The 23,879-nt window shown below is 41.2% G+C and overlaps 1 protein-coding gene across 1 annotated transcript in view; it reads left to right on the top strand.

The window, feature by feature from the left end:
* The window catches only part of PLCXD3 (phosphatidylinositol specific phospholipase C X domain containing 3), a 181,654-nt gene that overhangs the window by 100,777 nt on the left and 56,998 nt on the right, over positions 1–23,879 (top strand). Inside the window, exon 2 of the mRNA XM_037799494.1 lies at positions 4,060–4,768. Coding sequence (XP_037655422.1) covers positions 4,060–4,768 — 709 coding nt within the window. The remainder of the gene's footprint in view (positions 1–4,059; positions 4,769–23,879) is intronic.

Below are 23,879 nucleotides of genomic sequence, written 5' to 3'. Positions count from 1 at the left end.
AGTTAGCTAGGTCCTCTTCTCAGAGTCTCACCAGACTGAAATCAAAGTGTTGGCCAGGTCTGCAATCTCATTTGAGGCTTGGGGTTTTCTTCTAATCTTGCTCATTGCCAGCAGAATTCATTTCCTGAAGGGTCCTGCCACATGGTTCTCTCCACAACATGGCATTCTGTTTCTTCAAGACCAACAAGAAAGCATCTATTGCAGCTTCTTGACGCAATCAGGGGGCCCCCTGATTAGGTCAGGCCCACCCAGGATATTCTCTCTTTGATTAACTGAAGGTCAACTGATTAGGGAACTTAACTACATCTGAGAATAACTTCCTTTCTATATATGGTATCATAATCACAAGAGCTATATCCCATCATATTTAGCACACTCAAGGTGAGATGCCAATAAGCAGAAGTTGGGAAGCTATCTTAGAGTTCTGCCTATCACACCACATGATAGGATGAGAAGCTGTAAAAGCCCAGTACTACTGGAGACCCTAAAGTAAGATGTTCACATGTGTTCCTTACCTTCCTGATCTAATAAAGTGAATGTTAAATGCCAGTTGGTTAGACCAGATGACATCTAAGATCATCTTTCACAGTATGCGGAATAGAATAACTCCATCTGCATATTCAGGAAGGCTTTTTAGTGTTGTGCTTTCTGTTTCTTACCTAATATATGGGTAAGAATTTAATTTTCTAAGTTATATTAATTTCTGTTCATTAAAATTCCAAATTCTCAAATTAGGCATTTGGGTCTGTAGATCACAAATCCACTCATTAACCCCCCCCCCCAAAGTTATTACAACGTATATTAGTTATCTATTGCTGCATTACAAATTACCCCAAAACCTAGTGGCTTCAAACAACACATGTTTATCGTCTGACAGTTTCTAAGGGTCAACAATCTGGGCACAACCTAACTGGGCCCTCTGCTTCAGGGTCTCCCACAAGCCTGCAGTGACGATCTCCCCAGGGTAGGATCTGCTTCCAAGCTTACTCCATGGTTGTCAGCACCATTTGGTTCCCTGAGGTCTGTTGGACTGAACACATCAGCTTCTTGCTGGCTGCTGGCCAGAGGCAGCCCTCAGCTCCTCACCACATGGGCTTCCCCAGCAGGGCAGTTTACATCATCACAGCCAGCAAGAGGGAGTGTTTTCTAGCAAGACTGAAGTCACAATCTTTTATAACGTAAACTCAGAAATGATATGCCATCATGTTTCTCTTATTGCATTCATCAGAAGCAACTCACGAGGCTCAGCAAACACTCAGGGGAGGGGACTACCCATGGGCTTGAATGCCAAGAGGGGAGGAATTACTTGGAGCCATCTTAGAAGTCTGCTTGACCACACTGTCTGAGTGATGAAATGATTTGACATTAATAAATGCCAAGTGAAAAAAACTAATAAAAATGCCTATTTCCAAGAAATGGAGGAAAATGTCCTCTTCCATTCCTTTATTCAGAGCCAGAGCAAATGGGATGTGTTGGACTGGGTACTTATGTCTACTACTAGATTATAGAAGTAACCAATTACGTTCATCCACCTTTCCTTCTCATACCTAGAAACTAACTTTTTAACTCTTATTTTGAGGGTGTTTACTGTTTAACCTATTTGAATCCTAAATATCATTTAAGTCATAACTCTTCTTAAACTTATCTCTTTATTTCTTACCGTAAACACACCCCTTTGTCTATATTGAGCAATATATCACAGTTTGTTTAGCTTCTTAATTTATATTAGCAGTTGACTGTAAAGCAACTGATAAATCAACATGCAGAAATTTAAATCTCTATTAAAATTCATCAATGCTGGATCTAAATTGCCAGTTTTGCTTGTTCAGACAGTGCTGACATTTTCTTTTCCTACTGTTGCCTAAAGATAAATAGATCAGACTGTTCCAGATTAAATTAAACATGGCATTTATGTATTTTTGGGCTACCTTTCATTGTTTGAAAAAAAAATCTACTAATTCTATGTAATATCTTTACCGAATCTTAAAGGTTATGGTTCACAGGGCATCAAAATATTCTCCAGAATATTTTCTCCAATGACCCACCATGGGACCATAAACCCACACTTATGATTACTATGGTCTGTTAAAGCCAGACATAGACATATAGATATATGTATAGATATAAATGTAGATATAGGTATATCTAGCTATGGAATATATACAGATATAAACATTTCATCACTGAAAAAAAATTGCTTCAAATAGCTTATTGGAGCTCTGTGGTGATAGATGGATAAATCTTTGAGGTATGCGTGTGTGTGTTAACGTATGTATTTTTAGGTGGGGAGAGTGAAAGAACTAGAAAAAGGGATGCCCCAAGGGGCCTAAATCAGGCAGAGAATGATGATACTGGGACAAGGGCATGGGCAATGCAAGGGAGTATGGACACACAACTTACCTCGCCACATTTTCTTGTCTTGCTGTATGTTGTCTTCATAGTTATTGAGAGCTGAGGATTTTAAAAATCAGAATTTGACGTAAACTTGCCCTTTCTAAAGTGTGAAGTGTCCAGGATAATTTCATTGTAGCTATTCAACATGTCATTTCCAAGAATTAAAGAGGCTTCAAAAACTAAAATTTAAACATGAAACATTTTTCTTTATTGAAACCAATTATTATTTTTTAATATTCATTTTATTGAGATGTATTCACATACCACGCAGTCATACAAAACAAATAGTACATTCGATTGTTTACAGTACCATTACATAGTTGTACATTCATCGCCAAAATCAATCCCTGACACCTTCATTGCCACACATACAAAAGTAACAAGAATAATAATTAAAGTGAAAAATCGCAATTAAAGTACAAAAGAACACTGGGTGCCTTTGTCTGTCTGTTTGTTTGTTTCCTTCCCCTATTTTTCTACTCGTCCATCCATAAACTAGACAAAGGGGAGTGTGGTCCTTATGGCTTTCCCAATCCCATTGTCACCCCTCATAAGCTACATTTTTATACAATTGTCTTCGAGATTCATGGGTTCTGGGTTGTAGTTTGAAAGTTTCAGGTATCCACCACCAGCTACCCCAATTCTTTAGAACCTAAAAAGGGTTGTCTAAAGTGTGCGTAAGAGTGCCCACCAGAGTGACCTCTCGGCTCCTTTTGGAATCTCTCTGCCACTGAAGAAACCAATTATTTTTTAAACGGCACCTTGTACCTACTTGATACAAGTGTTCATTGCTATGTTTCTGTGGTTTTGATATTTGTAGTTGTCAAAAACAAGTAAGTAAATGGTCCTTGTTCTTCCTACGAAGAAATTCTTCTAAATTTGGAGAGCAACTTCAAAGAAAGCTTTCACTGTTGAGAGGAAATATCTGCGAATAAAATCATCTAGCTATTAATTTTCAAATGCTTTCAGTTGTGTTCACTTGCAAGAAAAAGTCCTTGTTTTTTAATATCTAAAATCTACTAGACCTCATCTGAGTTCAGGACTGCCCAAATATAATGTTAAGAATAATGTTAAATTAACAGCATTGTATTCTCCTCTTGCCTTCTTTCCATCTTCCTCCATTCCTTTGACCTCTTTGTGCTTTTTAAAGTGTATGTAACAATTCATACACTGACTGTCTGCTATCAAAAGAGCTTCTTTATTCATTTAGACAAACCCCCTAGGCTTAAAATCAACTCAAAATGAAGGGAAAGCACAGGGTAAAAAACAATGCAATTGAGAAATGATGAGTCAGGATAAATCCCATTTTGTGAATGGTTACGTTTTACAGCTTAAGTGGAGAGCCAATCCTATGAATGCATTAAATTGTTGGTTCTCACAAGTAGAAGGTGATGGTTGGAATTTTAAAATATTGATCACAAGGAATTTTTCTAATCCTTGTATAATCATATTTGATATATTGAAGTGCTCTGTGTCCTGTACTAGATAATAAAGAGGACTCTCCTACGACATGGGAATTAACTAGGTAAACATTTAGTATTTCCTTTGGCTCTCAAAGGGAGAAGTATGGACATTGCAAGAGGGAAAGGAGAAACTGAAAGGACAAGGAAAGACTCTGCCTTTAAGGAATGATTATAACCATATTATGCGTTGTTATTCTTCTAGGATCTCATGATTCCTTCAGTTTCTACATTGATGAAGCTTCTCCAGTGGGGCCTGAACAGCCAGAAACAGTCCAGAATTTTGTCTCTGTATTTGGAACTGTGGCAAAAAAACTGATGCGGAAATGGTTAGCCACTCAAACAATGAACTTTTCTGGTCAGCTGGGAGCGGGAATCCGTTACTTTGATCTTCGAATTTCCACCAAGCCCAGAGACCCTGACAACGAACTTTACTTTGCTCATGGTTTGTTCAGTGCCAAAGTCAATGAAGGGCTTGAGGAGATCAATGCGTTCCTCACAGACCACCATAAGGAAGTAGTTTTCTTGGACTTCAACCACTTTTATGGGATGCAGAAATATCACCATGAAAAACTGGTCCAAATGCTGAAAGACATCTATGGAAATAAAATGTGCCCAGCAATTTTTGCCCAGGAAGTTAGTCTCAAGTACCTCTGGGAGAAGGACTATCAAGTGCTGGTGTTCTACCACAGTCCGGTGGCTCTGGAGGTGCCCTTTCTCTGGCCCGGGCAGATGATGCCGGCACCCTGGGCCAACACCACAGACCCTGAAAAACTGATCCAGTTTCTTCAGGCATCCATCACTGAGAGAAGAAAGAAGGGCTCGTTTTTTGTATCTCAGGTGGTGCTGACCCCCAAAGCTAGCACCGTGGTCAAGGGGGTGGCCAGTGGCCTCAGAGAAACGATCACGGAAAGGTAAGTGCTTTTCGGGTATCAGGGAGAATGTTTGAGTAATACAACCTGAATTCATAGAGCTAGTAAGGGGTGGAACTAGAACTTCACACCCATGTATATTAGTCAGGGCTGTGTCTGTGTGTGTGTGTGTGTGTGTGTGTGTGTGTGAACTAGTAAGGGATTTATCATAGGAATTGGCTCATGTGACTATGGAGACTGAGCTATTGAATTCCATAGGACAGGCCACAAGTTGGGAACCCCAATGAAATTCTGATGAATTCCCCAGGAGAAGCTGGCTGAATTAGAGATGAGGATTAGAGATAGAAATTCTTCCTTCTGACTGCTAAAATCATCAGGTCTCCCTTTAAGGCTTTCAGGTGACTGGATGAGACCTCCCATTGCTGAAGGCAATCTCCTTAGTTGATTGTAGATGTAATCAGCCATATATTTAATCAACTGACTAATGATTTAAATCCACAAAATACCATACCATCACAGTAACAATCACGCCAGTGTTTGCTTGACCAAACAACTGGACACCATCACCTAGCCAAGCTAATACATGAACTTAACCATAATACCATGCATTTTGACTTAATGCCCAGGTTTCTTTTCACAACATTACTCTTCACATTTGTCTAGTGTTTATAGATTACAAAGCCCTTTTTTTACAGTTTGCAGAATCTTTTACACACCTAATATATTTGATATGCAGAACAGCACTGAAAAGTAAATATTGTCTTGCAGCTTAAAAAAAAGATGAAGTTCAGAGATGTGAAATATTTTGCCTAAGGCCACTTAGATAGTGAGTGATGAAACAGAGATCCAAACCCCATTTTTCTCAAGCCATATCCTATGTCCTTTACATTATACCATGCTACCTGATAAATAAGAGCACTTTCTAGAGAGTGGACATTCATTTGGTCAAGCCCAGTTCAAACATGTATAGTAGTAAACTGCAAGATATAATTTGAGGGATCACCAGAGATCTCTATAGTTTTTTCTCATGAGTGTGACACAACATGCAGAACTGTACAGTTTTTATTCTTTTGAGTAAAGGTATTAAATAATCAAATGTTATCTGAAAAGAGAACACACATTCTCATCAGACCTTTTAGTTTTATCTTTAATTAATATTTTGAATTGAGGTAAGAAGGCAGAGCCTGAGTGTTTTGTTTGGACTCAAGGTCTTTTCAGATAAGGACAAGAAGATACACAAAGATTGGAGGTGAAAATGGGTTGGGTGAATTCACAGTATAGGGTGTGGGGTGGGGAATGACAGAAGATGAAACTTGTAGTGGGGGCAGGAACACACTGGCAAGAAAGCTTTTAGCTAGGACACAGGGAACTTCATCTTGGAGCAATGGGAAGGTGGGAAGCTAGAAAATGATGTTTAGTGATGGAGTGACATGATCGGATCTACATTTTAAATAGGTAATTGAGACAGCATGGAGGATAGATGGATTGGAGAGTGAGAGAGTAGTTAAGAAGTCTTAAGAACTGTTTTAGGAAGATACTGCAAACAACTGAGGAAGTGAGAAAACGCAGAAGAGGATGATATGATTTAGGGATGCCTGGACATGCAGTAGAAGGGGAGAAAGGAGTAATGGATAACTCCACAATTTCTGCTTGGAGGTGGGATGGTTGATGGAGGCATTCACAGAGGCAGAAACAAATACAGGAGAAACACAGGACTTGGGGAGGAAGTGGTAAAGATACAATCAGAGTCATGATAAATTTAATGTGCCAGTAAGAAAAACATCCAAATAAATGTGGTCTGTTGCTCATTAAGAATATTGGCTGATTCATTTGGGGATTATTGGTGTTTTGGGTTATGAAAACCAACAACCATTGAAGTGGAAGTTCTTCTATACAGAACCATAACTTCCTTCTGTAATTCAGCTATTAGCTGGCGTCTCCCTATTCCTTAAGTTGTAAATAAGATTGCCAACCATTTATTGCAGGTACAAAGCCTTCCCTACAATTTCTGAAAATATTTAGATTTCTTATATTCCTATGGTCTGAGCATTTGCTACAACTGAATTACATCGTTTTATGAATCAGTCCATGTAGATTGAGTCATGGAGTTTGCTTCTTGCTCAATTTTCATAACGGGTAAGGGCCTGAGATGAGCTGACCCAATTTTCTCCATTCTCTCCACAACTTCAATGAAAGAACCTCCTTTTGTGACTTGTACACATTGGGCATGCAGGAGTCTCCCTGTGGGCCCTCCCAGCTTTACCATTCTGTTGTATAGTCAGTCCTATACTTGAGAAACCCCTTGCTGATATCACATGCCTGCTTTGCATTTGGCTAAGAATCATACCCTTAGTTTACCTTAGTTTACCTGTATAAAGACCAGTCTTTCAGAAGCCAAGAAGAAAAGTCCAGTCAAGGAATAAATGACTTTTATTTTTCTCTCTTATGGCATATAATGCTGTTCAGGACATTGAAAATTAGAAGTTGAACTACTTTTTGGTTACTCACGCTCTAGTACAGTATTATTAAAGTAGGATTCATGGCAAAGAGATCAAACAAGTTAGGATAATGCTAAAAACTCGCTCAAAAGATGTACAATGCATGTTAGTGTATAAAAGCCACTGACAAATATTTTAGTGAAGAAACCTCATTACACTTAACCAATACAGTTTTTTCTAAGCACTTGAACTTTTTTTTCGTATAACACTTATTAACAGCCCATGGAATTAATTTTGAAAAACTGTCCTCAGCCATATGCTGAAAGAGAAGTATAGGTAGAAAATTTTACAGAGTAGAAATGAAGACCACAAAGGTAGAATCAACTTTTTCTCTCCTTAGGATTATGAAAATTATGTACAAACAATTTGCAAATATATCTAAACCTTGCCTTGATGTTTGTGCCATGAGCATTCTCAGTGGAATTTAGTTTTAGAAGTACTAGAAACTGTATTAGGGTTCTCTAAGGAAACAGAATCAATGAGATATTATCTATGAATATAAGATTTATAAAAGTGTCTCACGCAACTATGGGTATGCAAGAGTCCAAATTCCATAGGGCAGGCAGGAAACTGGCAACTCCAATGAAGATATTCAATGACTCCTCAGGAAACAAACTGGCAACTTTGACAAACTCCTCAGGAAATGCTTCTCTGGTCAGCCAAAGAAAGTGAAGGTCTTCTATCTGTCTCACTTAAAAGTCTTCAACTGACTGATTGGATTAAATCCAGCCAAGTGCATTCTCTCATTGTGGAAGATATGCCCTTTGTTGAGTCATCAGTCACAGCAGCAGCCAGTTGACTGATGATTTAATAAACCAGCCTGTTGGTTTATTAACCAGCCACAAACGTCCTTGCAGCAACAGTTAGGCCAGTGCTTGCTTGACAGACAGCTTGGTACCATCACCTGGCCAAGTTGACACATGAACATAACCATCACAGTCCACCCCTTGTCAACTTGGCAGTTATACACGTCACCTAAAACCATACTTTATCTCTAAGTAGAGAACAGTAACAGACATATATTTTGTCTAATGATACTCCACTGTCCAGTGTACAGCACTAAATCTCTCTAGAATAGGGTGCAAGACCTTGGGTGACATTAACTCTTAAAATTGACTTCCTTTAGCTTAAATACAGCAAAATGAACAGTACAGCTTACATTATATGATAAGGGGATAAGACAGAGAAGAAAGCAAAGATATTTGCTTTAGAGAAAATATAAACATACTCATAACAAAACAAGGAGGAAATATTCATGCCATCATAGTCCTCGTTTCTGTAACTGGTCACATGGCCATAGTTCATATTTATCACCACCTTCTTCCACTACCCATTCCATGTTCCCCTTTACCCTCAGCAAGCACTTCAGCTGGCCGTGGTTCTGTGCCTGGTGGGGTGTCCCAAACCTTCATTCCTGGAATTTCTTGGCCATTGGTAGTCCTGCTGGATTGGATTGTTGCAGTTGTCCATTGACTTTAATCACAGGGCATGGTAGTACTAAGAGACGCCCTAGGGGATCTCCTGTATTCCAGGAAAACTCTTCTTTACTTCCATTATGTAGTTGCAGTGCTATTTCCCCCTGATAGTCAGGATCAATCACCCCAGCCAGCACAGTAATCCCCTTCCTTGCCTGTTGATTCAGAGGCATAAGAAGCCCAAAGTGGCCAGGTGGCAGTCTTAACTTCCAGTTCAATGGGATTATTGTTGTGTTTCCTGGTGGAAGCACTCCTCCTTTTGGAACAAAGACTTGTAGACCAGCAGAGCTTAAGCTTGCAGGGACAGGAAGCAAAAATTTACCTAGTGGATCACTAGGCGTGATAGTGAATGGTGCCAATCCTGTTTCCACCCCTGATTCCTGGACCCGTGAATCCTGGCTATGGGAGAAACAGCACCATAGAGTGGACACTGATTCAGAGCATACACAGCCTCCTGGAGAACCCTGCCCCAGCCCTGCAAGGTATTGCCACCTAGTTGGCACTGTAATTGAGTCTTCAACGGGCCATTCCACCATTCTATCAACCCAGCTGCCTCTGGATGATGGGGAACATCATGAGCATGTTGACCATGAGCATGTGACCATTCCCTCACTTATTTGCTGTGAAGTGGGTTCCTTGGTCCAAAGCAATGCTGTGTGGAATACCATGATGGTGGATGAGGCATTCTGTAAGTCCACGGATCATAGTTTTGGCAGAAGCATGTCGTGCAGGGAAGGCAAACCCGTATCCGGAGTATGTGTCTATTCCAGTAAGAACAAATCGCTGCCCTTTCCATGATGGAAGTGGTCCGATGTAATCAACCTGCCACCAGGTAGCAGGCTGATCACCCCGAGGAATGGTGCCATATCAGGGACTGAGTGTGGGTCTCTGCTGCTGGCAGATTGGGCACTCAGCAGTGGCCGTGGCCAGGTCAGCCTTGGTGAGTGGAAGTCCATATTGCTGAGCCCATGCATAACCTCCATCCCGACCACCATGACCACTTTGTTCATGAGCCCATTGGGCAATGACAGGAGTTGCTGGGGAAAGAGGCTGATTGGTATCCACCAAACGGGTCATTTTAACCACTTGTTTATTAAAATCTTCTGCTGAAGTCACCCTCTGGTGAGCATTCACATGGGACACAAATATCTTCATATTTTCTGCCCACTCAGAAAGGTTTATCCACATACCCCTTCCCAGACTTCTTTGTCACCAATCTTCCAATCATGTTCTTTCCAAGAACATCCAGCCAAACCATTAGCAACAGCCCATGAATCACTATAGAAATGCACCTCTGGCCCATTTTCCTTCCAAGCAGTGCACCTGAACAACCAGGTGCACTGCTTGAAGTTCTGCCCACTGGGAGGATTTCCCCTCACCACTGTCCTTCAGGGACATCCCAGAAAGGGGCTGCAGTGCTGCAACTGTCCACTTTTGGGTGGTGCCTGCATATTGTGCAGAACCACCTGTAAACCAGGCCCAAGTTTTCTCTCCTCAGTCAATTGATTGTAAGGAACTCCCCAAGATGCCATAGCTGTGGACTGGGAAAGAGAAGGTAAGGTGGAAGGAGTAGAGCCATGGGCATTTCAGCCAAATCCTCATATAACTTACTTGTACCTTCAGGACCCGCCCGAGTTCTATCTTGTATATACCATTTCCATTTTATGATGGAGTGCTGCTGTGCATGCCCAACTTTATGCCTTGGTGGGTCAGACAATACCCAGCTCATGATAGGTAACTAAGGTCTCATGGTAACTTGGTGGCCCACGGTCAAGCGTTCTGTCTCTGCTAAGGCCCAGTAGCAGGCCAACAGCTGTTTCTCACATAGAGAGTAGTTATCTGCAGAGGATGGTAAAGCTTTACTCCAAAATCCTAAGGGCCTGTGTTGTGATTCTCCTATAGGAGCCTGCCAAAGGCTCCAAACAGCATCTCTATTTGCCACGGATACTTCCAGCATCATTGGGTCAGCTGAATCATATGGTCCAAGTGGCAGAGCAGCTTGCACAGCAGCCTGGACCTGTCGCAGACCCTCATCTTGTTCCGGTCCCCACTCAAAACTAGAAGCTTTTCTAGTCACTCAGTAAATGGGCCGGAGTAGCACACCTAAATGAAGAATATGTTGTCTCCAAAACCCAAAGAGGCCAACTAAGCGTTGTGCCTCTTTTTTGGTTGTAGGAGGGGCCAGATGCAACAGTTTATCCTTCACCTTAGAAGGAATATCTCAACAGGCCCCACACCACTGGACACCTAGAAATATTACTGAGGTGGAAGGCCCCTGTATTTTTGTTGGATTTATCTCCCATCCTCTGCAACGCAAATACCTTACCAACAAATCTAGAGTAGTTGCTACTTCTTGCTTGTTAGATCCAATCAACATGGTCAATATAATGGACCAGTGTGATGTCTTGTGGGAGGGAGAAACAATCAAGTTCCCTGTGGACAATATTATGACATAGGGCTGGAGAGTTGATATAACCCTGAGGTAGCACAGTGAATGTAAACTGCTGGCTTTGCCAGCTGAATGCAAACTGTTTCTGGTGGTCCTTACTGATACCAATTGAGAAAAAAGGATTTGCCAGATCAATAGTTGCATACCAGGTACCAGGGGATGTGTTGATTTGCTCAAGCAGTGATACCACATCTGGAACAGCAGCTGCAATTGGAGTCACCACCTGGTTAAGCTTATGATAATCCACTGTCATCCTCCAAGACCCACCTGTTTTCTACACAGGCCAGATGGGAGAGTTGAATGCCGATGTGGTGAGAATCACCACCCCTGCATCCTTCAAGTCCTTAAGAGAGGGATTAATCTCTGCAATCCCTCCAGGAATTCGGTATTGCTTGTGGTTTACTATTTTGCCAGGCAGGGGCAGTTCTAGTGGCTTCCACTTGGCCTTTCCCACCATAGTAGCCCTTACTCCACAAGTCAGTGATTCTGCCAGTTGCTGAGTATGTCTATTCCAATTCTGTACTCTGGCACTGCAGAAATAACCACAGAATGGGTCCAGGGGCCCACTGGACCCACTGTGAGATGGACCTGAGCTAAGACTCCTTCAATCTCCTGACCTCCATAAGCCCCAACTCTGACTGGTGGACCAGAGTGATGTTTTGGGTCTCCTGACATTAATGTCACTTCTGAACCAGTGTCTAATAATCCACAAAATATCTGATTATTTCCTTTTCCCCAATACACAGTTACCTGGTAAAAGGCCATAGGTCCCCCTGGGGAAGGCTGGGAGGAAGATTAACAGTATAAATTTTTGACAGTTAACTGGGGTCCTTCCCCAAGGGTACCCAGCCTTCCCCTCATTTGAGGGGCTCTGGATCTGTAAACTGTCTCAGGTCTGGGACTTGATTAAGGGGCCTTGACTCTCTGTTTTTGTAATTCAAGGAGACTTTTGTTAACTTGACCTAGAATTCTTCTGTTTATATAGTTCAAACAAGAATTTAGTCACTTGCCTGTCTATTTTACTACTTGGTACTCCATGATCCACTAGCCAATGCCTTGTCTCTGTGAGTCAAATTATTTTGATTGCTGCTTTGAGCCTGTTTTCCATTATGGTAGCCACGCCCACCTTTTCTGTAGCAGTTAACTGCAGCCCCTTGGCTTCTGCCGACTCAGGATCCGATTATCCCCATTGTGTTTAAGGATTCCAGCTCAGTGACAGCAGTTCCTACAGCAGTATCTCTCCTACAGAGAAGGGCAACTACAGAGCTCTTCAGGGATGATGGAGCTAGCCTCACAAATTTATTCCTCACAGTCCTGGTAAAACGTGTGTCCTCTGGACATTCCAGGGCTGTGTGAGCAGGTCTTCCATGATAAATCCACTCTAACATTCCAATCTCTCTAAGCCTTTGAATCCCCTCCTCCACATTGTACCAGAGCAGTTCTGGCATTTCAACCTCCGGTAATGCCGGCCACCTTTCAATCCGTGTTTCAGTCAACCATCCAAAAAAACTGTTAACACCCTTTCCAGCCCCTCAAACTACAACATTATATGCAGAATCTCTGCTTGGTGGACCCATACCAGTAAATTCAGCCTGATCCAACCTTATATTCCTTCCACTATTATCCCATAACCTTAATATCCATTCTCACACATATTCCCCTGGTTTCTGTCTGTATAAGTTAGAAAACTCATACGGTTCTTTTGGAGTATCATGAACTTCCTCATGGGTGACACTTTGTACCTTACCCTTTGGAGCCTGTTGGGACTTAGTCTAGTTATAGGTCTTAAAGCAAAGACTAGTGGTGGGGGTGGGTCATGAAAAGAATTAGAATTATCCCTCAAGCCATTTACCTCAGGACATTCTATTGCATTTTCATCTCTTAAAACAGGATTAATCTCTCCAGACAGAGGAGTGAGGGCTGCTTCCTCAGGGGAGGTAATTACAGGATTAGCAGGCACTGAAGGGTTAATTTCTTTAGGTGGAGGTTGGATAGCAGGCTCCTTAGGGCAAACTGGAGGTGGGGAAGCTGTTTCCTCAGGACAGCCCTCTACAGGTAGATTTAACAATGACTCAGCAGAATCTAGGGTTCCAGTGACCTCACTGCCATTATTATCAATCCATATGTCCCCATCCCAAGTTTCAGGATCCCATTCTTTTCCAATCAATTCCTTTACTTTAACAGCAGACACCCTGAGAGGTTGAGATTTTAGTTGATGTTGTAAATCTGCTATTTGCCCAATGAGAGTCTGTGTCCAGTTTTCATAAATCTCAAGTCTGCAGCCACAGAAAATGAGATTTTCTTTCAGGGCACACATAGAAACCTTTACATCTGTCATACAGCATTTAAGTTTTACATTTGAAGCCTTTAGCTGGTCCCCTTCTCCTACAATTTTATCCAATGTATCTAAGAGCAGCCAGCGAACATCATTATACCTCTTAACTCGGCAAAACTCTGTTAAGGTGTTGAAAACACTGTCACCCAGGGCCTTGCTTCGTACAAGAGTATGATTAGGAGAATCAAACAGTGCTATTTTGCATATCTCCTTTGCCAACTCATGCCATGGACTGTCAGTGCCCTCTTGATTATTGGAAATGGAGTCATTAGTGCCTTTGAACCTAATCAGAGCAGAAAACAAATTGTAAAAGCCCATTTTAGGATTCTGTTTCTCAAGTACCACTCCTGGTACCGAGTTGTATTAGTTATGGTTCCCTAGGGAAACAGAATCAATGAGAGATATCTATGAATATAAGATTTATAAAAGTGTCTCATGCAACTGTGGGTATGCACAAGTCCAAATTCCAAAGGGCAGGCAGCAAACTGGCAACTCCAATGAAGATGTTTGATGAACTCCTCAGGAAATGAACTGGCAACTTTGACGACTCCTCAGGAAACAAACTGGCAACTTTGATGAAAGTGTTCAATGCACACCTCAGGAAACGAACTGGCAACTTTGACGAAATCCTCAGGAAATGCTTCGCTGGTCAGCCAAAGAAGAAGTGAAGATCTCCTATCTGTCTCACTTAAAAATCTTCAACTGATTGATTGGATTAAATCCAGCCAACTACATTCTCTCATTGTGGAAGACACGCCCTTCGTTGAGTCAGCAGTCACTGCTGCAGCCAAATGACTGATGATTTAATAAACCAGCCTGTTGGTTTATTAACCAGCCACAAACATCCGCCCAGCAATGGTTAGGCCAGTGCTTGCTTGACAGACAGCTGGGTATTATCACCTGGCCAAGTTTTCACATGAACCTAACCATCACAAAACACATCCTTTTTAACTAATTGCAAAGCCTGTATTTGCAGTATGATGTTAAGTTGAAGCTCTGGGTGTTCGTTTGTTTGTTTTTATTGTTTTTAACATATGTCAGCCTTCTGAATGAGGCCTTCAGAAAAAGGTCATCAACAGCTCTTGGATGGTGCCTTGAAGAAGTAATTTATTTACCTCTGAAAGAGGCAGTGAAGGAGCACTTGACTCCCTAAAAACACATTGTTTCTCTTTTGTCATCCAGTGGTGAAGCCTATGAGGACTGATTCTACCAATATCCTCTTGGCTTTTATGCAGAAACTGCTCTTTCAGAAAGTCCTGTGTTCACACTAGTGCAAGGTGTAAATAATAGGGAGGTATATTGGAACTCTGCATTTTATGCATGATTTTTCTGTAAACTTACAACTTCCCAAATAAAAAAAAATGAAAACCATTTGTTGGGACCAAAAAATATAATGAGATTCTTTTCTGCCACCAAAGAAGAGGCCCCTAGGCAATTTTAAGACCTCTCTGGGACTTGGTATTTTGATCTGAAAAATCCAGGATTTGTACTAGATTTTCTATCTTCAAGATCCCCTCTAGTTTTAAGGTCCTATAATTCTAAAACCCTGCCATTAACTACTTTCTGTATAATATTTGGGTTAACAAAAATCTGAGAACATGCATTTAGAAAAAATATTTGGAGGCGTGGGTGGCTTTCAGGAAAACTAAATATAGCTTGGAGTCAGGTACTGCAGCTTTCAATCTGGCCATGGATTCCAAACACTGCAGATGTGTTTTTTATTTTTTAGCACTGCCAGAAGACACAGATTTTTATTTCTTAAAGAACTATTTTTAATTTATTTTTCAAACACCAGCTTTTGCACTTCACCCCCACATAATTCACACATTCTTATAAAGAAGGTGTGCTACTTGAGTCAAGTCCATCCCTAATTTGTAGAAGTTTATTAAATTATAGATTTCTGTAGTTGGAAAAAAAAAAGGTAGTTAAGCCACTGCAGTCAAGATGGTGGAGTAAGAAGTTTCAGGGCTTCATTCCCTCACAAAATCTTTGAATAACCAGCAGGAACGAGCAGAAACATCTTTCATGAAGTTCTGGAAAACAGTTAAAGGATTGTAGTAACAGGGTGAATGGCTAATCAAGATAAAGGCCACATACAAGTGATAGGATCTACTGACTCGTCCCCCACCTGCTCACTGTGTCAGTACAGAGCTGACCATGCTCCTAGTGAAGATCCCAGCTCCCAGTTCTGGAGGAAACATGCTAACTTTCATGTACATACTGAGATCAGGGATGTCTGGCCCAATCTGTCTGGTAGTAGCCTGAGGGACTCATTGTACCAGACTTGTCCTGCATGTAAAAGGCAGCTCACTGAGCCCTCCTACAGATTGCTATGGGAGAACAGTAAAGTGGTTGCCTGGGGCAAGGGATTGCTTGCTGTAGGACATGTAGGGCAGTGTCTAGGACCATAAGGAAACTATTTCCTAAGGAAGAGAGGGCATTCATATCTGTCTTAATGGGGGATTTCCTAGGGCAAAATGTGCATACCCAAGACAAGACTTATGAACAGAAAGGATGAGGGAAGCTCCTATGCTTTGGCCTGGAGCTACTCTCTAATCTCATTGTATGAATAAGCTCTGAAGTAGAGCACTGGCCTAGCTCAGTCTGCAAATACTAGGAAAGGCCTTCCTTCCTTCCTTCCTTCCTTCCTTCCTTCCTTCCTTCTTTCTTTCCTCCCTCCCTCCCTCCCTTCCTTCCCTTTTTTTGTTAGCTCCTGGCATTCAAGGAAAGCTCTGTCATAACACTAGCTGATACAAACTTAAGGAACAGATACCTCAGTCTAAATTCTGTGATAACACATTATATATCAAAATTCTCAGGTTACAATAAAGAATTGCAAAACATCAGAGAAACAGCAAGTTATGGCACAGGCAAAGGAGATTAAAGCATTAGAAACCATCAGTGAGGAGGATCAGACCAGGGACATTCCAGACAAAGACTTTTTTTAAAATGTCCTAAATATGCTCAAAGAACTAAAGGAAAACATGACAAAGAACTAAAATTCAGGAAAATGATGGATGAACACCAAGAGAATAGAGAGATGGAAATTACAAAAAGGAACCAAATAGATCTGAAGACCACAGTAACAGACACTAAAAATTCCTTAGAGAGGTTTAATAGCAGATTGGAGCTGGAAGAGGAAAGAACCAATGAACTTGATAAGACATTTGAAATCATCCAATCTAAGGAGCCAAAGGAAGAAAAGTAATGAAGAAAAGTGAACAGAGACAACAGCAAACACACCAATACATGCATTGTGGCGATGCTACAAAGAGAATGAAGAAAGAATATTCAACAAAATAATGGCTGAAAACTTCCCACATTTAATGAAAGACACGAATTTATATCCAAGATGCTCAACAAACTCCAAACAGGACAAATGAAAATAGACCCACACTGTGCCATGTTATAGTCAAACAGGTGAATGCCAAAGATAGAGAATTCTGAAAGCCACAAGAGAGAAACAATGTGTCACATACAAGGGAAAATGAAGAAGATTAAGCTCTCATTTCTCACTGGAACCATATAGGCAAGAAGGCAATAGGAAGACATATTTAAACTGCTGAAAGCAAAATGTAGCCAACCAAGATTCCTATATTTGGCAAAACCCTCTTTCAAAAATGAGGGAGGGATTAAGACATTCCCAGGTAATAAAAAGCTGAGGGGCTTCATCACTACTAGACCAGCCTATAAGAAATGCTAAAGGGAGTTCTGCAGGTTGGAATAAAATGGACACTAAGCAATTGACTGAAGCCACATGAAGAAATAAAGATCTTTGGTAAAGATAATGACATAGATAAATATAAATACCAGTACTATTGTACTTGTGATCTGTAACCCCACTTTTTATTTCCCACAGGATCTAAAAGGCAAATGCATAAAAGGTAATGATAACTGAATGGTTTTGGACTCATAAGGTATAAATGTGTAACTTGTGACAAGAACTACATAAAGGTAGTTTAAATGTTATTAAAGTTAAATTGGTATCAAAGCAAATGAGATTGTTAAAGATTTAGGATGTTAAATTTAAGCACCATGGTAACCACAAAGAAAATATAAGAGAATTTGAAAACTTATAGAAACTGAAAGAATTCAGGTTACCAGGGGTGGGGGACAGAGGAAATGGGTAGTAATGCAAAATGACTGCAGGATTTCTGTTTGGGGTGAAGGAAAAGTTCTAGTAATGGATGTTTGTGAGGGTGTATTAATTAATTAATCACATTGTGAATGTGATTAATCCTACTGAATGGTATGCTTGGGAGGGGTTGGGATGGGAAGGTTTATGTTGTATATATGTTTCCACAATTTAGAAAAAAACAAAGAAAAACTAAAACAATAAAAAAGCAAAGAAAAACTGGCAGCACCTTGACTGAATCAGCATTATAGTCAGGTGGACTGGACAGTTCGGTTTAGTACTTACCTGTTGAAAATTAAATGTAATACATTATGCTGGATAGGATCTAAAAATGGAGGAGAAAAAGGTGCAAAAGGACATTATTATGGCATAAAAAATAGAGCATAAAATATAAGCTTTATGTCAACTTACAATTTCTTGATCATAACAACTGCACTTAAGGTGATTACATAAGTGAATATCCTTGTTTGTAGGAAATGTACGTGGAAGTATTATGTGTTTAAGCAGTATGATGTGTGTAAGCAGTATGCTTTCAAATGTTGAGAGAAACAGAGAGAGAGAGAGAGAGAGAGAGAGAGAGAGAAAGAGAGAGATGGATAGATAGAAAGAAAGACTATTATAACAAAAGTGGCAAAATGTTAAAATTGGTGCATTTGGGTATCTGGGTAGGGGTGGTATTTTGGAGTTCTCTGTATTCCAACTGCCCTGTAAGTTTGAAATTATTTCAAAATAAAAAGTTAAAATACAGTCAGACACCATCAAAATTTTTAAGGAGCAATGCACCTTTGCAAGTAAAATGATGCTGAATTAAGTTAGACAATATTTATACAGGCCAAAAATGATGATGATGTTGATAATGATGATGATGATGATAAGCTAGTTTTAATTGCTCTCTGTTGGTTAGGTTCTATAGTAACTGCTTATATGCATTGTTTTATTTAATATTCACAAAACTGCCAAGGTAGGTACTATTATCATCCCATCTTAAAGGTGGAGGAACCGAGCCTCAGAAAGTTTAAGTAACTTACCCAAATCACATAGTTAAGAAAGGTCAGAGTCAAGATTTAAATCCAAGTTACTCCACTTATTCATTTATTTATAAAGCAAACCTGTCTGGATGCTTACTTTGTTGTAGGCACCATACTCGGACTGTTTGGCTTTGGATATGGTGACTTAACACCCTTATACTGTACTGTCCTCTTGATAGCTGTGAGAATCCAAAGAGGTGACTGGGTTTTTCACATTTCATTATCTGGCAGCACCTTGACTGAATCAGCATTATAGTCAGGTGGACTGGACAGTTCGGTTTAGTACTTCCCTGTTGAATAGCTCCTCCAAGTAGAGTTCTGTGTTGTGCTTTGAAGCATATTAGAATTAGTAAGATGCCATCATTCCCAACAAGCATCAAGTAGGGTTGAAAAGTCAAGATATATATGACCTAAATACAAATTAGATAAAAAGAGAATTAGAAATCAAGGCCTGTGATGGTTTAAAGGAAGGAGATGCCTGGGAAGATTTTGATCAGTTCAAAGAAAGAATAGGATTGTGACCGGCAGAGATGGACGAGGGTGGCATTCCAGGCTGAGGGAATAGCAAGAGCAAAGCACTGAGGTAGGAAATCTTGACGAACAGAAGTCAGGGTTAGCCAGAGCAAGCTGAAGTGCAAAGGATCATGGGAGACAAGTCTAGAAAGGTGGAGGCAGGGCAGATTATGGAGGACCTTAAATGCTAGGCTGGGGATTCTAAATTTAAATAGTTATGTATTAGGGAGACACTGAATAGGACAATTCAGAACTGGGCATCAGGGCATGAAAATGACCCAGTTACATAGGTCACAGTAGGGAATGGAGAAACTCAAAGATGGAGCCACAAGCTCAAAGCAACAAGATAAGTAGGATGCCAGGAAGTGGTTGGGAAGAGAGAAAGGTTAAAGAACCAACTTAGTGTGATTTCAGCCATGCTGATTGCACTGCCACTTTGGAAACTGGGAACACCATTCTATGTGAATTTCGCCCTGTGGAGTAGTACAATGTGTAGCCCTGCCCACTTACTCTCAATATTTACTGGATGAGATTGTTAATATGCACAAATATTACCCAACTGGGGAATGGAAGGCAACTACAGTTGTTGAGCCCACATTATGTTCCAGGTACTTTGCTAAGTGTTAGTCCTCCCCACAGCCTTCCAAGTTAAATTATTAGAAACATTATAAAGTGGAAAAATTAAGGCTGAGGGATTCTTGTACCTTGCTTAAAATCCCATGTTTATTTAGAAGAGCCAGAATTATTACTTGTATGACTCCAGATTCCATTTTATTCCTGCAAATTATGTAAATATTTATATTTCTTAGCACCCAGGTGCATATAATACATTATCTGTCATCTTGGAAGGCAGAGTCATGTCTAGGGTTTTAGAAGGTAAATAATATTGGAGGTGGGTTTGGCAAGGCTACGAGAAGAGGTCTGAAGTGTGTGGCTTTTCTTCAGCAAAGCAAATCCAGGTAGGATGCTGGCATGGGGGCCCCCAGAGAAGCACTGAATCACAGAATAATGGACCCAGAAGGGAATTTAGAGGTGATCTGGCCAAATTCTCCTTGCCTTGGGCTGGCTGCCCATTTGGGCATTTTCCATTTAGTCAGAAAATTGAGGCCTGAAGGAATGATAAGTGGTCACAGAGCTAATTGGCAGTAGAGATGGGATTAAAATCCAGGTCTCCAGGCTCCCAGTCCAGAGTTCTTTCCTCCACACCTCAGGGAGGAATGAGAGGACTGAGGCTGGACAGGAAAATGGAGAGGTCCAGAGAGCATCAGGCTGTGGGACCAACATGAGAGGGGGGAGCCAGTTCTCAGTCTGCACTGCATTTAGCACTGCATGATGCACTGGGCCCAGTAGCACAATATTCCCAGAGATGGCCTTGATGAGAGTGGGCAGAGGGGGGACCTGGGGATTAGGCCATGCATTTTGTGAAGAGCCTACCACTCGAGGGCACTCTACCTTTGATTCATGAGCCCAATAGACTCTATTTTTCCTATTTATGGGGACACATCCCAACTCACAACAACACCCCAAACAATCCTCCTGTTGTCCCACTTACTTTTTCGTTTCTGAGACCCAGCAGGTGTGGGACTAGTTACTTAGAAGTTGTTCAGCTGCAGTGCTAGTCATTTTAGCCACTTTGCAGAGCCAAGAAAAACCTCATTGATGGGCTGGGACTCAATGGTGTAAAGGCAGCTGCAGAGTGATATGAGAGAGCACCAATGTCCATGAAGAGCAGCTCTTTGGCTCCACCCTCTGCCACCCAGGCCACACCCCAAAATAGGATCAGCATGCTAGTGGAGCAGCGAATAATGAATGAATCTATTCCTCCCACAAAAGGGGATAGCTACCCCTTCCCATTACATATACCCAAAGAGAAAGAATATCATAGGAGGCTACAGAAAAACAGCATTTGAATATCAATTGTTTACATGATGCTTTCATCGTAAGATTTATTTCTTCAACATATATTCTTCAAGGTCTCTTATGTACAGCTAGTGTTATTCCTAATTTGTGATTTAAGAAACTGAAGATCGTAAAGGCTAAATGATTTGCTCAGCTGGTGCTATAACCCAGTGCTGGGATCAATTCCAAATCTAGGTCTTTTGAACCCCTAGAAAGTGGTTTCTGTTTCATAGATGGAAAGAATTTCCAGAAGGCAACCCTTTTCCTAGGCCAGTGCTTGGCAAACTGGAACATGCCTATGGAGAAAAGAGTTTATTAGAAGACAGATTCCTGGCAGCTCAAAGGTTTTCATTTCTAACAGACTTCAGATGAGTCCACTTTGAGTGGAGGGAGAGAGGAGAGTGAGAGCACATGTGTATGAGAGAGAGAGGAAGAGAGAATATACAAGTACTTTTCTAAAAAGCCTGGCATAGGATAGAGGTTCACTCACTTTAGTAAACTTCTCTGGGCTTCAGTTTCCTTATCTGAAATTGCTGTATGAATTGAGTTTAATATCTGAAAAGCAACTAGCAACTAGCCTAGTATATAGCTGGCACTCACAAAAGGCTGAAAGTTGGAAGGTGGATGGGAGATAGAGGGAATGAAGATGGAGTGTCCAGGCAGAAGGGATGTTTAGTTAGGTGGATGGTGGCATACTCGTTAGGAGACTTCAGCTAGCAACAGGACAGAGAGGGAGACTTGATGGGGATTTGAAATGAACCATAATGCATATTTTCTGTGGATGAGCAAGTAAGATGTGTCTGAGTCAAGAAATAAAATGGACCAGATTTTGGCAGCTCAGGCTGCACTTTGAAGCATGAGAGGAAGCCTTTGGGCCTGTCCTTCCCTTCCACTGACAGCTGATCCCCTGTGCAGGCAGGGCTCTTGAAGTCGGGTGCAAGTCTATTCAGTTGAAAACTTGTCCAAAGAGCAACAGCTCCACTCTGGAGAGAGTTTTCTATTTCAAACTTGGTGGAAGAAGGGCATAGACTTACGTCAATGCTCTTTAACTGAAGACCACCAGGGGCACACATATAGTTGAACATTTTGGTCTTATTATTTGCAGGGAGAGAAAACACACGCAGTGGGGAACAAGGAGATGTCCCAGTAAAAGGGTGTTAGAAAGAACTTCTTATAGGATTTGGGCTTTTGTTGGATGATGTGGGAGAAGGTCTAAGGAATCAGGGTTTCCCTGTAGATGCTGTCAGAAAGCGGATCCAGTTCTCTAATTGGGTATCTCAGTGAATCTTATCTATAAGGCTAAAGTCTTATCTGTAACAATAAAGTGTTAATTGGTAAAGAAGTAGCGGTCATTCACTTTAGTCAAGAGAAGGGGATGTATGATTATTTGTGGGTGGCACAGTGATCTTACTGTCCGTGCATAAACAAAATTATGACATGGCCTGTTTTGTCTCACATTATCACGATCTCAGAATAACCTTGTCTGATGTTGGTATTCTGTGAGATTGTTGATGTCCAACAGGAGAATAAATGGCATAACTGAGAGTGACAGGCCAGCTTCCGGTTGTCAGAGGATGCCGTGACACCCCCTCTTTACTCAAGGCAATGTGAAGAAAGAAATAGCATTTATTTTTGTTTGGTCTGAAAGCCTCTGGTATGAGTTAGGCTTTCCACGTACTATTTCCTCAATGCTCTTTTTCTTATTGAAACAGTCAAGGCTGTGTCTATAGGGAAACCCAGAGCATCTTGATAGTGAGGCAAATCAAAGAGTTAATAATACCCCAGCTCAAGGGGTTTCTACTGAAAATGCAAACTCTTCAAATTGAACTACATTGACAATCACTTTGACTTTCTTTTTCTGTGGTCATAAGTTCCCCCTTCTGCCTCACTGTGCAGTAGTTTGAATTGATTGACAACTATAAGGAATCCCAAGGTGATGGGGATTAGAGGGGTTGGGGGTTGGAAAGTGTCCTAGTTTGCTAATGCTGCAGAATGCAAAACACCAGAGATGGACTGGCTTTTATAAAAAGGGGGTTTATTTGGCTCTACAGTTACAGTCTTAAGGCCATAAAGTGTCCAAGGTAACACATCAGTAATCAAGTACCTTCACTGGAGGATGGCAAATGGTGTCCAGAAAACCTCTGTTAGCTGGGAAGGCACGTGGTTGGCATCTGCTCCAAAGTTCTGGTTTCAAAATGGCTTTCTCCCAGGACATTCCTCTCTAGCAAGCTTGCTCTTCTTCAAAACATCACTCACAGCTGCACTCCGTTCCATCTCTGAGTCAGCATATTTATATGGCTCCACTGATCAAGGCCCACCCTGAATGGGTGGGGCCACACCTCCATGGGAGTATCCCACCAGAGTCACCACCCACAGTTGGGTGGGGCACATCTCCATGCAAACAACCTAATTCAAACGTTCCAGCTTAATCCCCACTATTCTGTCTGCCCCACAAGATTGCATCAAAGAATATAGCTTTTTCTGGGGGACATAATACATTCAAACCGGCACAGAAAGAAACATGAGAACACAGTTCTTTGTGAAGGGAATTGCTGATTTTTAAATATTTTGAACATTCCACTTCCTTCCTAAACTTTCAAAATTCATTCAGTACAAAAGAAGCAGACGATGGGATGGCAGACTACCATATATTCAGCTGAGTTGTTTTCTTGCCATTTTGGGGTGGGGAAAGAGGCATATTTTATTGGACTTGTTTGAGTGCGTGCCCCTGAAGGCTTGTGATCCAGATATTTTGGGTGTACCCAGGAGACACAGCTTTAGGTAAGTGATTTACTGATTACCAAGGGCGATTCCAACAAGT

The sequence above is a fragment of the Choloepus didactylus genome, chromosome 11 (assembly GCF_015220235.1).
Source record: "Choloepus didactylus isolate mChoDid1 chromosome 11, mChoDid1.pri, whole genome shotgun sequence".
NCBI classification, from domain to species: domain Eukaryota; kingdom Metazoa; phylum Chordata; class Mammalia; order Pilosa; family Megalonychidae; genus Choloepus; species Choloepus didactylus.
Note: the sequence above shows the minus strand (reverse complement) of the source record. Positions and strands in the feature narration are given on the sequence as shown.